The 16128-nt window shown below is 50.6% G+C and overlaps 1 protein-coding gene across 6 annotated transcripts in view; it reads right to left on the bottom strand.

The window, feature by feature from the left end:
- Positions 1 to 656: 656 nt before the first annotated feature.
- PKM (pyruvate kinase M1/2) overlaps positions 657 to 16128 on the bottom strand; it is a 19904-nt gene continuing 4432 nt past the window's right edge. For 3 of the 6 annotated variants that reach the window (XM_086848492.1, XM_086848494.1, XM_086848490.1), the window contains exons 2-12: positions 15084 to 15143; positions 14701 to 14870; positions 14246 to 14337; positions 11231 to 11362; positions 10854 to 11040; positions 9790 to 10060; positions 9383 to 9533; positions 8094 to 8246; positions 4248 to 4414; positions 2005 to 2186; positions 657 to 1455 (exon numbers count right to left, since the gene is read on the bottom strand). In XM_086848492.1, the coding sequence (XP_086704618.1) occupies positions 1349 to 1455; positions 2005 to 2186; positions 4248 to 4414; positions 8094 to 8246; positions 9383 to 9533; positions 9790 to 10060; positions 10854 to 11040; positions 11231 to 11362; positions 14246 to 14337; positions 14701 to 14870; positions 15084 to 15124 (1653 nt within the window). In that variant the 5' untranslated portion in view covers positions 15125 to 15143 and the 3' untranslated portion in view covers positions 657 to 1348. Of the gene's footprint in view, positions 1456 to 2004; positions 2187 to 4247; positions 4415 to 4837; positions 5005 to 8093; positions 8247 to 9382; positions 9534 to 9789; positions 10061 to 10853; positions 11041 to 11230; positions 11363 to 14245; positions 14338 to 14700; positions 14871 to 15083; positions 15144 to 16128 lie in introns of all 6 variants that reach the window. The other 3 variants (XM_086848493.1, XM_086848495.1, XM_086848496.1) reach the window with 3 other exon arrangements.

Below are 16128 nucleotides of genomic sequence, written 5' to 3'. Positions count from 1 at the left end.
CCGCTCCCGCCACACCGAGCACCACCTCCCGCCCCCACAGGCCCCGCCCACCACTGTGAGGGCCGGAGCCTGACGGGTTCCGGCTCTTAAAGGGGCCGCGCGGCGGGCGGGTTCCGGCATTCCTCCGCTCCGGGCAGGTCTCAGGACACGCGGGGAGTGAGCCTTGTGCTCCCGGGGAAACCGGCCCGGGTGTCAGCCAGGTCCCGTCCCTGCTCTCTCCCCAAGCACGGAAATACCAGCTCCCACAGAGCCCCCCCGAAAAACGCCTGTAGAGCCCCCAACCCTACTGTCTCCTCCTTTGGCCCCCACCCCACTCCAACAGATGCCTGCAGCCCGGCCGATCCCTCCCTTGAACCCCAAACCCCTGTGGATCCCCTCCACCCCCTGCAAGCACCCCCAGCCCTAGCGAATTACTGCACTGAGCCCCCTTCAAACCGCAGCAGTTCCCCCCGGAGCCTGCAGACCTCCACACCAGACCCCCCTAATGATCCCCCTGCAGATCCCAGACATCCCAAGCCCTGCAGACTCCACCCCGAACCCTAAGCGCTTCCCCCACCCTTGCAACCCTCCCCAGCTCCCGCAGCCCTTTTCCACCACATCTCCCCCCTACCCCTGCAGACCACTTGCCACCCCTCAAGGAGCAGCTCAGCCCGGCAGGTGCTTCAGCTTCTCTTTATTGATGGACAGTTGTGCTCTCCCACCCCAGGGCCCATCGGAGTGCTGGGTGAGGGGGGCTCTGGGGTGGTGGGGGGACACGACTAACACAGGAGACAACGCTGTGAGGGGAGCACGGGAAGCTCTGTGCATGGAGCCAACACCCTTCCCCTGCCCCCATCCCCAAAACAACCAGCTGAGAAAGGCTGCATCTGCCTTGGATTGGGTCTGGGGAGGTGGGTACAGGAGGGGGGAGTAGCAGCTTGCCTCGAGCAAGGAGGGGTCCAGAAGAACTGCTGACCACACATTGCCTCTCCCCTTCCCCAAAACCCCACACCAGGGCCAGGGAAAGGGACATTTCACACCCCGAGGACAGTCACCAGGAAAGAGGAGTCCCAGCAGCACGCAGGAACCTCCTACGCTGACTCCAACACATATCAAGGCAGGACTTTAACTACAGGAAGAGGTTTTTTTTAAAAAACTAAACACTTCAAGTATATTTTTTTTTAGTGATTTAAGGTCTCTTGCCCCTGCTGCTGCTGCACTGGGTGGTGTTTAGCAACCTACATCCACTCTAGGGACAAGGAGAACAGCGCAAGCGATGGCTGGTCTACTGCAAGGGGAGACTGAGCAGTGGGAGGGGAGGGGGCGGTGGGAGGGGAGGGGGGCAGGGGAAGGAAGGCCCAGTGGGCGCTCAGGGTACGGGCACCACACGCATGGTGTTGGTGTAGCCAGAGCCAGGGCGCCAGCCCGTCAGCACGATCACCAGGTCACCGGTCTTGAAGAACCCTCGAGCTTTGCCTAGGAGAGAAGAGGGAGGCATCAGAGCCCAGTCTCGCACCCTGTCTCCTTGCCATGGGGCAGCAGTGCTTATCACCTGCTCCCCAAGTCACCGAGGCTGCCGGTGTCATGGTAGTCGTGGCACCAGGAGGGTATCAAAACCCCACCTCCCTGCTGCCCACCCATCTGACACCTTTCTCTGCGACAGAGCTCAAAATTCCACAGCACAGGATTTGGAGGGGATGCAAGACAGTCAACCCCACTCCAGGCCTTCCTTGTTCCTCAGGAATGATGAGTGTCCCAGCTCCATCACTCACCACCATAAAGCCTGTTGGAAACTCCTTAAAGGCAGCTGCGCCAAACCCACCACCCCATTTCCCAATCGGAAGTGGTTTCACTCAAGCAACCACCGCCCGTTTCCTGTCCGGATCCAGTTACCACACAGGCAGCCAGTTCTTCTCTTCCCATCACAAGTCCCTATCAGGTGACTCCAAAGTACGACCTAGGTGCTCAGGGCCACCACGTGCCACCAGAGTCATGTGCCAGGGGACGGGGAGCGCTGCCACTCACCGACATTCATGCCCAGGTTGACGCGCAGGTCCACGTCCTCGGCCCAGGCGTCCTGGGCAGGGTCTTTGCAGAGCACGGGGAAGATGCCGCGGTACAGGTGGGCCTGGCGCGCCGTCTGCTCATTGCGGGTGATGGCGATGATGGGGGCCCGCGGGCGGTACCGCGACACCAGGTGTGCCGACCTGCAGGAGAAACAGCCACCGTGGGGCTCAACACAGCCAGCACAGCCTCAGAGGGGACACCTGGAACGGCCTGTGGGAGCACAGCAGCCCCAAGGTCTGTCAGCCACGAGGACTCCACAAAACCCCTGGGGGGACGTGACCAGTCTCCGCAAGAGCCACTCACCAACCAGCTTGATGCTCTGGGCTCCCAGATAGGCAACTGGGCAGACCAACTGGCTATCCGCACTGGTGGTGACAATCTCCTCACCTCCCAGCTTAGCAAGTGCCATCAGGGTGTTTTGGTCCCTGAACAAGCCTTTACTTGTCTCTGTTGCTATGTTAGGGTGGCGAGGTGCCATTTATTCTGGCCTCTGCAAGCAGGCCTTGGCATCTCAACAGGGGTCCCTGAAAGTTCCCTGTTTTGAGGAGCTCCCGGTTTTCAGGGTGGAAAGAGCCAGTGCCAGCAGTGCTGCCCAAAGCATGCCAAGGAGGAAGCCATCTGCCTCCCAGACACCTACTGAAGCCAGCAAGCAGGCCAGTTCCTCCACAGAGCTCTGCTCCTGCACCCCATGGGAAGCAAATGCAACAGAGGCCAAACTTTATACTGGGAAGTTGGGCACAAAGTCTTTAAAATGCCTTAAAATAGCAGCAGCAGCACAGCCTGGGTGGGGAGTAAACTACAGCTTTCTTTTCTCTGAGCACTGCTGAGGGAGAGCATCTGCAAACAGACTCAAACTGCAAGGCTGTGGCATCTGCAGCTTCATCTTCCCAACAGACATGCTGGTGTCTCCACTTGCTTTTGCAGCCTTGTTTAGTGGAGCCAAGCTCAGCAACACTCAGAAGCAAAATTTGCTGCTTAAAGCAGGGGCCAGCAGACTGCTCCAAACACCCAACCACACGTGCCAGCTCTCAGACAATCCTTCCCACGCTGTCCAAGCTGCCTCCCTAGAGATCCGGGAGATTCAGGTACTCACAAGAGTTAACCAAATCCACAGCTAAAAATATTCAAATATCAGAGTTCAAATATCTTTAAAAAGGTCAAGTGTAAGGTTGGAACATATGACAAAGAAACATTAGAAGCACAAGGGTATCCAGAACTCATAGCTTACAGTTCCCTCCTGATCTCTGCAGAAAGTCATTTTCTGCTCCCAATCATTTGAAGCTGTACATTTTGGTGAAGGTTTCACCGGTGGTCCACATCTTCGGGTAGGTGGTGCCCAGAATACACAAGCACACCTCTGCTGCTGCACTACTGTTTTGGTGTGAATCCAATGTGAGAAATCCTGATTTCCTTCCAGAAAGCAGTCTGAGACTTATGGTCGGACGTGCTTTGGGAGCAGGCAGCCCAGTTCCTCTAGATGGAAGAGCTGATCCATGAGGCTCCAGCTCCCATTCCGCAATTGGAAGAACAAGTCTCTGCTTGGCAGCTGTCACCGTTGCTGGACAGAAATCCCAAACTACATTGTTCCAGCACATTTCACCGGCAGCCACTGAGCTCACCTGGTGCCTGCCAGATGCCTGTCTGTGCAGAGAGATTACCTGTAGGCAGGCACAAGGAATCCTGGAAGAGGACATTTCCAACACTTTCCATTTCCCTGCCTACCAATCCCAAGCTGCGCAGTCCCTCTTCGCCCCTTGGGCTCAGGCAAGCAGGGCTGACGACTGTAAAGTCCAGCAAGGGACCAATAACTTGGATGCCGCTACAAAAGGCCAAAGCCTTGATTTAAAAAAATGAAATAGATTCTGCATTCACTGAACTTCTGCCTCACTGTTACATTGATGATTTGTTGCCAAGAAGTTTGAATTGAAGCTGCAACACTTATTTTCCCTTGGCTCTTCCAGCTGGCGCCACTGCCACTTGCAGCAGTGAGGGGAGGCTGGGCTCTGAGCTGGTGCCACGCTGGCAGAGGCAGGCCGAGGACTCGGAGCGCAGGGATGTGTGTGTCCATCTCCTGAGGAACCAGCACTGCAGGCACCGCCAGAACCTGACTCCACTGGTCTCTCAAAGCCACATTTTTGGGATCCTCCTTCCCCCACCCTGTGACACAGCAGGCTTGACCTGGGGGCAGTGTCCCCTCCTACCTTCCAGACTTGGTGAGGACAATAATGGCCCCGCTGCAGCACTTGAAGGACGCTTCCACAGCGCCAACTGCAGCGGCCTCAGTGGGGTCGCAGTTGAGGGGGGTCAGACGACGCAGTTCCTCAAACAACTGCCTGTGAAAGATGGCGGCTTCGGCCTCCCGGGCAATCTACAAGAGCAACACGCGTTCGGAGACAACACTCACGGCAGGCACTCAGGCACGGGGCAGGGCGAGGTGCTCCAGCACAAGCTGCCACATCCCAGCTGCCAGCCTTGGACACTGCCATTAACCAGCGAGCTCAGACTAAGCTTATCCCTGCAGAGGAACCGCTCCATTCCCGAGGGCTCCTTTTGGCACGGTGGCACCTCGCCCTGTCAAGCCCACACTCAGGTGACACTCATGCCAACTGCCAGGCACTCTCGCTCTGCTCCTGGCCTGCTGGGGTACCTCCCTGGCACAGGGTTAGCTCACACGGCAGTGCTTACACGAGGTTGGCACGGGCAGCGAGCAGCTGGCCAGGGACTGCAGTGTTAGAGTGCAGTGTGTTTTGCCACGGAAAGGGCCGGCCCAGGCCCCCTCTCTGAGCCCTACCTGCCAGACTCGGTCAGGACTAGCAGGGCTGCAGCTAAGCACTTAAAAGAGGCCTCCACCGCGCCCGCCGCCATGGCATCGGCAGGGTCCCTGTTGTTAACATTGAGGCGTAAAATTTCTTCGAACAGCTGACGATGAAACATTGCGGCCTCAGCCTCACGGGCGATCTGCAGGCCCGAGTGGGAGGGAAGGAGAAGAACAGAGGAAAGAAAAGAAGGAAAGATATACCAGAGGAATATGAGACACATTAACTTGCTTAATTGTCAATAGTAATGCATGCAAGGGGGTATTAAGATGAAGCTGTGAAGCTTTCTGGCTCTCAGGTTTTGATTTTGCTAAGATTCACCATATCGTGGTAGGCAAAACCATCCTGGCAGGCCCCAGTCACTGGGCAGGCATTCCAAACACGGCATTTTTGTTGCATTTGGGAGTTCCAGTGGAGCAGGCAAATATAAATTACTTTTCAAGGACCTGAACAAGCCAGCCCAGAGCCAGACCATGCTTTGTCATGGCTGCTTATGACTTCCTTGAGAGACTCTTATGCCACCTACCTGCCTGCCCATGGTCTTGCTTGCAATTCTGTAAGAGGAAATCTCTCCCAGGCTCCCAACACCAGAGTGCTGCTGGAACAGTTTTCACGAAGCCAACATGCAAGCAACGCACTTTGAATGTTACCCCTGAAGGCAGGAGACTGTTCTCTCCTTGGTACATTTAGTTTAACTTTAGAGTCAGTGAAGATTTGGCTTACCTTGAGAGCAAATAAAGATTCACTTTGAGAGCCTATAAAGATTTATTTCAACCTGAGAGCCAATAAAGCTTAACATTCAAGTGGGATACTAACTTCCTTTTGGTAATAGGGAAATAAACAGGAACAAGTCTTCTTTATCGGGTTGTCACAGTGCAGATGTTGGGGGTGTTTGTAAAGTGCCAGATATGGACAGATGAGACAGACAGAGGCAACTAAAGGCTTTGTGTTCTGGCTGAACGTTTGCAACAGCTTCAGCAACCTGTTCATCCCAGGATTACTATCAGTGTAGTAAACTGAATCATCACGTTTAATCATCTCAGAAGGCCTGACAACCCGATAAAGAAGGCTTGCAGAGACTAGAAAAACATGCAAAGGTTCATGATCTTCTCAAGGACAACTTTACTCAGTTATTCCACAAAGTGAGCAGCCGCTACACAAAGCATGACAAGTTCATGTGAAATTAGAGACTGATGTGCCATTATAGTGAAAGCTCTGGAGTTAGAGAAATCAGAATTTTGCTACTCTAGTGTTAATGAATTGTTTTATGTGATGCTGGGAATTATCCCTTCCACAGTTATCAGTTTAAGCCAAAGTAGTTAAGTATCTTAGGTCTAAAAATAACAGGACACAGGCAGCAGGCCGGAACAGCAGGCCAGTGCCAACTTGTCCTAAAGCATTTTGTTACTGCTGGATTTAGATAAAAGGGGAGTATTTGCATCACAACACTTACTCCAAATGCAGGAGCTGGAAGCCTGGCACTTTATTTTCAGCTCCTGGTACAAAGGCAGCAGCTCCATGTAACACAGAGAGCAAACCTGATTTTAGAGAGAAGCCTGCACTCCCCAGGTGTAATGGAACACGGGAATACAGGAGTCTGCTTTGACAGCGGCTGCACAGGGGCACAGCAATCCTTAACTTCACCCCACAGTTGGATCTGCCCAGGCAGGAATAGTTGTAGAGGGTTTCCAGTTGGTGCATGGGTAGAGATACCAGGGAGGTGGAAGAAAGGAAAATGGAGAGGCTGTTTAAACCTTGGTCCCATCAGGCAGCATAGCATGGCCAGGGTGGGCTTTGAAGAGTGGATCCTGGAGTGGAACGGCAAGGATTCCCACTCCCACCTTCAGCAATCAGCCTGCCCACTATTTGGAAGCTTCCTACTGCCCACTTCAGATGGTAACATCCACCTGCTCCAGCCATGCTGCAGATCCCCAGACCATGGTTACTCAGGACATTGTTTCTGGGTTTGACTAACAACAAGTGAATCAGTTCCAAGGAAAGATCCTCACTGTACTGGCATTTGCTCCTACCATAAGAGTCGGCACCTTGCTGCCTGGAACATCTTACATTTAGTCAATCTGTATTTCAATTTCTGCAGTGTTAAAATCTTCAGTGCTTCTCCAGGGGCCCTGGTGGAATGAACACCATTGCCCAGGTCTGCAGGAAGAGGGAAGCACATGCAACAGATCCTCAAATCAGGCTACAGGTACAACACAAGCTGCTCAGACCAAAGAATTAATGCCAGGATAGAAACCCAGGTGTAAGGTTTGCTGCAGCAAGGTCCCAAGTCTTGGTAGCCAGTTGATTCTTGTGATTTAGGGGTTGGAAAAGGAGGGAGAAGCTTTAAGATGCTGTTAGCGTTTGGCCTGTAAAGAAGCACCACTGCCCAGTGATCGTAAGTTGTATTTTGCATTTGCCTCGTGCAAAAAACACCACTCCATATGGAGGTAAAAGATGTTTAGGTAACACACTGCAAACCAACACTGGCTGAGTTAAATAACCTATAGAACCTGAACTACAAATAAAACTGGTGAGAGTTAGAACTTGTGAGTTACCACTGCTGTGATTCACAGCGCTGGTAACTGGGGAGCAGCAACGCTCCCAGGTACTTGACATCAGGCTTTTATCAGCTGAAACACGAACTTGAAGCAGAGCAGAGGTTTCTGGCAGTTCAGGCATGTAAAAATATGGTGCTGTCAGTACTCATGCAACAAACCCCCCAACCCCCCGCACACAGCAGGTGCTGAATGCAACAGTACTGTAAATCACCCTCAGGAGCCTCCCCACCCCCTCCCACGCAGGACTCAGCCAAAACCTTTCATTATTTATAGATAAACTGCTTAAAGCAGCTCCTTGACCCTGCAGAAGTTTAAGGCATTTAATATGCCACTGCACTCAGACGACATTGCAATTGCAATGTCGCTGCAATTGCAGGACATTGGATGACATTTCTGTTGAAGTAATGGCAAAAAGAAATGGGAAGTTTTACAGCTCAGCATTGCAGAGCAGCTTCCAGCTCTGCTTGGCAAGTCTGGAGCACACAAAGTGAGAGATGCCAGGCCCTCAGGACCACGTTTGTTCAAAAAAAAATCACACACAGCAGAGTGTGAGTAAAGAAATGGCTACTTTAGGCAGCCAGGTCCATTTAGGCCTTTGAGTGGCCAGCTCAGGTGGCCTAGAGCAAGGTGGTCCTGTCCCCAGCAGGGCAAGGCAGGGCAGGGCAGTACTCACAGCGTGCTGCATGCGCACAGCCTCGAGGGGATAGTCTCCCTTGGCTGTTTCCCCGGAGAGCATGATGCAGTCCGCTCCGTCCAGGACAGCATTGGCGACGTCGCTGCCCTCGGCACGTGTTGGGCGAGGCTTCTTGATCATGCTTTCCAGCATCTGGGAGAGAACAAACCCACAGGGATCAACACACTGCCAGAAGAAGCAGCTGAACTTCAATACTCCTTGTGGCTTGGGCAGAAAGTGGGATGCAACCTAAAGACTCCAGGAGTTCTCCATGGGTATGGAACAGAGAAGGGGGCTGGTCCCTAAACCAGCTTTGATTCAAAACCTCCACCAGTAAGGAAAACATTCCATTTTATACCCATTTCAAATACATTCTCAAATTTGGGGATTTTATCATCTACAAGTCATAAAGAGCAGGGTCTGCACCAATGAAGTCACCTTCCCCCAATACAAGACTTCAAATGCTTTAGACAGTATGTATAGGGTAGTAAAATCAGAACAGTTAACTCCACCGGCCTTCTAAGCATCTCCATTTAAAAGAGTGGAAAACAGAACAGCTTTCCATCAGGTTATTACTTCTAATCCCTTTCCACACCCCAAGTCTGGCCAGTTCTCCTGTCTTCCTCAGGTGCTCAGCTTCCCCTCAGCTGGAGCTCACCACTTATTTAACACCATGGGACACTGCCTGAGGCTGTGTTCCAGCTGCATTTCTGTAGCAATGCAGGAAAAAGGAGCATATGCCAGCAGAAATCCAGAAACTTGTTTAATGACTGCTGTCTAAAGACAGTCTTCACCTTCCACAGCCTGTGTGTAGAGCAAGGACAGCCAGGAAACCAGTCCTCCCAGTGCTCGAGGACTGTGCATGTGATCCCTACCACTCCCAGAAAAACGAGATGGATCCTTTACTCAGTTCCTTCTTAAGTTGCAGTGTGGGTACACTTTCTAAGAGATCTGGGAACCCCAGCAAGCCTTCCCTGTCAGGCAGGGATGTGCTGCCACAAGATGCCAAGGAAAAGCATGTGCCATTCTTCCCACAACTTCCCAAGGGCAGCCCCAAAGGCTCATTACTACACAACCTTTTGAGGTGTAGAACCTTTGGCAAGTGGTCCTGTAATCCAACTGAAAAAGATCCCAAACACAGAAATGCCTAAATATGAGCTCTTCAGCTATGAGCAAAACCTTTCTGCATCTCACTCTTTAACCAATGCCATCAACCCATGGCAATGCCCCCAGCATTCCCTCCCGGCCAGACTCTGGCAGTGAGGAGCCTAAGGTGGCACTTCCAGTACCTGAGTGGCACAGATGATAGGTTTGCCAGCCCTGTTGCAGCGCCCAATCATCATCTTCTGGGCGAGGAAGACTTTTTCAGCCGGGATCTCGATTCCCAGGTCACCACGGGCCACCATAATGCCATCGCTGGCCTCCATGATCTCATCAAACCTGACAGCAAGAGAAGAGCTGTGTTATCCCATTTGTTCTGCAAAGCACCTTCCCATCTGTCTGTCCTCTGAAAGGAGCACACATGCTTTGCATGGCTGTTTGGGTTCCTGCAATGCCAAGGAAAGAGGAAAAAAAACAGGAGCAAGGCACAGCACATATTCAGTGCTACACAAAGCTGTCTGAAGCTACAGCAAGGGAGTGTGAGTTGCTGTATTTCAGTGTGACAAACTCAAAGCATCCCCTGCACAAATCTCACCTGCGCACACCCTCATGGTTCTCAATCTTGCTGATGATCTTGATGTTCTTTCCCTTTTCCCCCAGCACCTTCCTGACAGCGTGGACATCAGAAGCCTTGCGGATGAAGGAAGCAAACACCATATCCACGTTCTGCTCCACACCGAATTTTAGGTCCTGAATATCCTTTTCAGAGACAGCGGGCAGGTCGACGGCAGCACCAGGCAGGTTCACGCCCTTCTTGCTGCCAAGCATGCCGCCGTTCTCAATCTCTGTCATAACATAGTCCTTCCCTGAAAAATACGTTCCCATGGTCAGTGTCTATGGGACAGCTCCTGCTACCAGCTCCCACACCACCTCCCTGCCTGGGAACTGCAGTGCCAACAGTGGCACACGCGATAAAAAGCACATCCCAGCCCTTCAGAGCATTTCTGTACCACACGAGCTTGCAGTTTACCCTTGGGAACACGATAGATTGGTCTAAAACAACTTCTAGGCTGTTCCTGGATAAGATATCAGCTGTTCCCTGCAGGAGGTTGGGATTGCCTCCCCCAAGAAAAGCTAGCAGGCTGCAGTTTTGCACACAGAACCCTGCAATATCAAACTGAGCACCCCAAAAGCCTCACTTCCCACTCCCTACATGCTCACAGATTAGAGACTTGAGGCTAGAGCAATTTAGGCAGCACTATAAAGGGAGTATCATGGAAATAACCTTGCCTCTACATTACCAGTTAAAACTAGTTCTGTCTCTAGCTACAAAGCCCAGGGTCTGTGCTGTAAAACAATCCTGCATTAAGAGCATGAATTAGCCTGGCTGATCATGAACAGTGGTATGGCCCTACCGCACATTTCCCTTTGAAGATGAGGTTTAGATGCCAACCCAGTGAAACCCAGCTGAAGTTAGTTTTTGGAAAGTTCCTACACTTGAGATAGAGAAATTTAGCTCAAAGTCTCACTACCATCAAAAACTATGTTCTCCTTTCTTCAACACACAACTGCAAGCTAAGAAACAGTTACTGGAGGAAAAAGCACAAGTATGTTCTAAGTAAAACCCAAACAGGCAGAGCTGAAATGGCTATTACCCACCTTTCTCCTTAACCAGCAAAGAAATCAGACCATCATCCACATAGATTTTGCTGCCAACTTCTACAACTTTGATGAGATTCTTATAGTCCAACCAGAGCGTGTTCTCATCACATTTCTCCATGAAGGCATCATCCAGGGTCACTTTGAGCTGTGCGCCCTTCTTCAGCTCCACTTCTGCTGTTCCACTCTGTGTGACAACAAAACCAGTAAAAACCAGCACACCACCACCTCCCAGCTCACAGCAGCTTGTCAGAACTTTTGGGAGGTGGTTTGTTACCTTGTTCCTATGGTGGTTTTTTGGCTTGGAAATGGCCACAGGCTTAACAGGGTATCCAGTCTATGTGGTGAAAAACATGGGATGAAAAAAAGCAACTTACTCCCTTAATGAGTCCAGTTCGGATTTCAGGTCCCTTTGTGTCCAGTGCAATAGCCACAGGTCTGTAGGTGATGGGATCAGAGGCAAAGCTCTCTGTGGCTTCTCGCACATTCTTGATTGTGCCCTCGTGATACTGCCAAGAAAAGAAAAAAGATGGAAATGTAAAGCTGGTTCATCTCTGCTGCTTACAGAAAAGACCCCTGTGCACCCAGAGGCTGTCCAAAAAGACAATTCTGCTCTTTCAGTCTACCTTCAAAATTAAACCCATTTTTATTTATGTATCGTATATATATATATTTATAAAATTTAACCCAAAATTAAGCTTCCAGTAAAGCAGAGTGCAAGGATACACCTGCCATGAAGTGTGGCATGAAGATACTTCCTGCCATGAAGGTGGAGTCTGGAAGTTATCTGGTGTGCCCACAGCACTAATTCCATAGGGACAATTCAAGAATACAGTCCCAAGGTCCAGCTGAAGTCATTTTCCATGAGGACACACATCTGCCACTTGAAGATGGCTCACCAGCCAACAGGAGTAACTTTTCCAAAAGCTCTCCTATGTTGCCTATTCAACACACCACAATACTCACAGCAGCAGCAGCTGGATAATTGTGTGCACTGAAAGACACCTGATAGCAGAAGAATGTCACAGTGCCACCGACAGCTGTGCTCCTCCTCACATCAGAGCATGGGAAGATGCCTCTCCACACTGCCAGCTCCCACACACACTTCCAGCCTGAGCCACTATCAGTCCTGCAGGTGGACAGGCTTTTCATTCTTTGGCCTAAATTCCCACAGATAAAGGATTTGCTAAAAGAATGTTAACTGTGTAAATATTTACAGTTTATTTCCAGAGTCAAAGCAATCACAGACAGGAGTTCAATACTCCAGCACCACACGCCTGGCTTCCAAACCTTGTTTGCAAGAGCATTTTGCTAAATGCTGCCAGCTTTAAGATAATTTTGTGAGAAAACCCATCCCAGCTCCCTCAAATATGCTACAGATGGCCAGCAGTTTACTTTGCTTGTTTAAACAACATTAAGAGATAACCTTAACTACATACAGCTAGTAAGAGTTGTGTAACACTTGACAGACTTTAGTAGGTAAGACATAGCCTTTCCTCTCTGTGCCACATGGACTGACGAAGTTTGACCTGACTCATCTGGAACACCCGATTCCCTCATGCCAGTCACCCACCCCAACACGAGCCCTCCACACTGACTTCAGTATATCAGGGATGATAAGCCAGCACCAGGAAGGTGAGGCTGGAAAAAGCCATACTGAAGTTCACATGTGTGCCCTTTAGCCAGAAATACTTAACAGCTGGTAACTCTTTATAGCAGAAAAATGAGTCAGTTTATTGACTGAGTGTGCAAGATGGGAATGAGATGGCCCTGACCCTTCCAGGCACTGCAGCTGGGGTGGATGCAGCACAGAAAACGAGCCCTGACAGTGCCACGACACCCATCTGAACCCAGCCTCCTGGGGTTTTTCCATTTTAGCTTGATATCCAGGGTTAACTGGCTCCTAGGGAGTCTGACTTTCTGAGGAGTTACACATGCAGAACAGGAATGCAGACAGAGGTAAAAGCCGTTTTTATTCTATGTAAAACAGAGCCAGGCAGGTGCCAAAGCACCTCTGTTAAAGCTCAAGCTCTGGTAAATGCTTTGGGGTGGACACAAGAACTGAAACACCTGTGACAGATGGAAACTCTTCAGGGCTTCACTGGAAACTGGGATGTTTTGAAGGAGCCAGGAGGGGACACAAATTTAGCACTGGCTATGGCTGATGGTCACACTCTGCAGGTGACAGCCACACCAGTGCCTGCAGTCAGCTTTGTTGGTATGAAATGTACAATTAGATGTCACACAAAGCAGGAAAACCTCAGCCAAGCTCACAGACCACAGCAACTGGTCTGAAGACCAGCTTCAACCTGGCCACCAACTCCCTGACATGCCACCTGGCCCAAGAGCCACCCAGCCACACAGATTCAACTCCTGGGATGCACTTACTCCACACTATTCTTCCTCCAAGCTGATTTCCCAACTGCAAGGCATGACACTATCCCAGTGCAGTTAGTCAAGGTCTGATGGCTGCCCACAGTTAAGTATCAGCCCTTTTGATCCTGACACGGCCCTGTGCCCATTAAAGGCCACCAGGGTGAAAGGCCAAGCTGTTACACAGCATGAGGCTCATGGGTCACTGTGTAAAGCCACCTACAGCTGCTACTGAGTGACATTTTAAAAGTTGGAAAGCGGCCAAGGTCAGGAAAAAAAAAAACAAAAAAAAAAAAACCTCAGCAGAATGGGATCCTCAGCTCCTCCAGTATCACTGAGGATCTCAGCTATTTATAGCAATAGGGCTTGACTGTCATGGAGTGTTGATTTCTTTTGACCTTATTCTTCTAAGCTCACCACACCACGTCCCAGGCCCCATGGTGGGATCTTCCAGAGTGCCAGGAACGCACCCAGAGCAGCTGCTTAGCCAGAAAACCCAGCAACCCATTCTTCCCACTGGGCACAGTAATTACATCAAATCACTAATAAGAGATGCATTTTGATCAGGGTTATTCATTGATCGCCTGCTTGCGAAATCCCCAGCAATGGAACAAGAAGTGAGATTAACTGATAGTGTGACCTCCTGCAAAGGTACAAAACAGGGACAGGTCTTCTCAGCTTCTGCTGCTCACCAGGAATCAACAGCTCTGGGAATAGCACAATGTGAGGAAGAACTGAAGGATTTCATGGCAAGCAGTTGGCACACAGTGTCAAATACCAGTTACCTGTCTCCCTGCTACAGGGCAGGGTGAGGAATTTAATTGCTTTTAAAATTGCTCAGAAAATACACTTCAATGTTATCATTGGCTCAGTATGTACAACCAGCATGCTTTCCCCAAAGGCAGCTATTTGACCTTCCCACACCAAGGATGGTCTGGATGAAGCAGGATTTCCCTTCTCCCTGAGGGACAGGATCAGCAGACACACATGGGCTGTAGCAGCTCAGGCCCCAGCCTTACCTCATGGGTGCCGTGAGAGAAGTTGAGGCGGGCAACGTTCATTCCAGATTTAATCATTTCCTTCAGTTTGTCCACAGAGCGGGAGGCCGGGCCTAGGAGGAAGAAACAGTTTGAACATTAACTTTGGAAAAATAATGAGGTAACCCACACAGACCAGACTGATTCATGTGGAAAAGGTAAATGGATACAGCATTGCTCAGCGTTGCAGCAGCAAATATTGTTTTAACTTGCCCACGGAGTGCAGCAGAACCCAAGCGATTCTCATTTCGCTGGATGCTGGATTCGCTCCCAGCAATAACACAAGTTAGGCAAATATGGGAAAGCCATGATTCTTCACCACACAAGTTCAGCTCTGGCAAGGGATGAAAGCCAGATCCCTCTCACAACTTCCCTAACAAGTTTCACCAAGGTGTGGGCTCCAAGCTGCAATTCTCTCCTATCTAGGAATGGCCTACCAATGGTGCAGATGATGCCAGTGTTTCTGGCGATGGTTGGCTCCGAGTCGATGTCCAGGCGGCACATGTGCTCCAGGAAGGTGTCTGCCATGGCAGCGTGCAGCTGCTGGGTCTGGATGAAAGCGGTCCCTGCATCGTGGTGCTTCGACATGGTCACTCGATTCCTGTGTCTGCAAGGGAAGAAAGCGGTGCCAGGTTTGGGAATCACCCACCCCAACTTGCCCATCAAGCAGAGACACCAAGACAACCATGAGATGAATATGGAGGTAACAAGAAAGCTTCTACTGGGTCAAACTATCTTTATGTTCCTATTTGAGAGTCCTAACAGGCAAGGCACATTTCTATTTCCATGTCATCCCCCACATGGACCACCCAAAGCTCACCTGCCTTCTATGCAGATGTTCCCTTCATAGCTTCTCTTCATTGCCAGTCTTCCCTTGGAGCTACACAACGCAACAAAATTCAAGCACTTGAGTGCGCAGGCAGAGGTTCTGCCTCCTCCCTCCCAGCTCTCCTCTCATTTCTCCTAGAGGCCTCAACTGCGCTTCCCATCCCACTTGGGAGTGGGGCAGCTCAGCACTGGCGTGACTGCGGCACAGCCGGACATGGGCAGCCTTCTGCCCAGGAGCACCTAATCACGGCAAAGTCCACATAAGCCTAAACCCCATCCTTTAAGCCGGGACAAGTGAGCAGACTTGAGTTGATTAAACACAACACTTTGGCAGAGAACATGTAAAAGACTGAAGATATAATATATTTAGAGTCCCTCTTTGACTGAAGATGCTGCAGGTCTCCCCTGCCCCCTGCACTCCCCTTCATCCACAGCATCAGAAATTTCTCGTACAGTTTAAAACTGGTTGTATTTTTTAACATTTGTATTAAAAACAACTCTCAGAACTCAGGCTGTTTGCCTCCTCTGGACTACAGAGTCCCCACAACAGCAGGACCAACCTATTTTTCGGGAACCTATCCTTCAAGGGAGCTGAGCTGAGGCTAACAGTCCACTGGGATGGGAAAACACTCATTTTACAGCAGTACCGGCCCCAAGCATTTCTAATTGCAATAATTGTGTTCTCAGGTAGAAGTGGCAGCTCAAAGCTTTGTCTTTTGGACCTGCCCAGGCTAAAATCCTAGCATTACCAAAGCCTCTGGGGAAAGAGTGATGCAAGGTGGTGACTATGGCATGGGCAGATCACTCATTTTGCCTTTAAAGATTGGTTTAACTTCCAACTCCATGCCCTGGGCACATGGGTGACACTCAGAGTGGGCATGAGCCACCTTCATCTCCAAGATGTGCTTATAGCAACACGGGCTGGGGCTCAGCTAAAAGCTGGGACAGAGCAGTTCTAGAGTTGAGCTTTTGTTCAGCCCGCCCCAGGCAGACAAAGCCCACCAAAAAACCACAGCCTGAAAGGCACACACCAGCCA

This window comes from Cyanistes caeruleus, chromosome 13, assembly GCF_971803275.1.
Source record: "Cyanistes caeruleus chromosome 13, bCyaCae1.hap1.1, whole genome shotgun sequence".
NCBI classification, from domain to species: domain Eukaryota; kingdom Metazoa; phylum Chordata; class Aves; order Passeriformes; family Paridae; genus Cyanistes; species Cyanistes caeruleus.
This window is presented reverse-complemented; position numbering and strand designations above follow the sequence as displayed.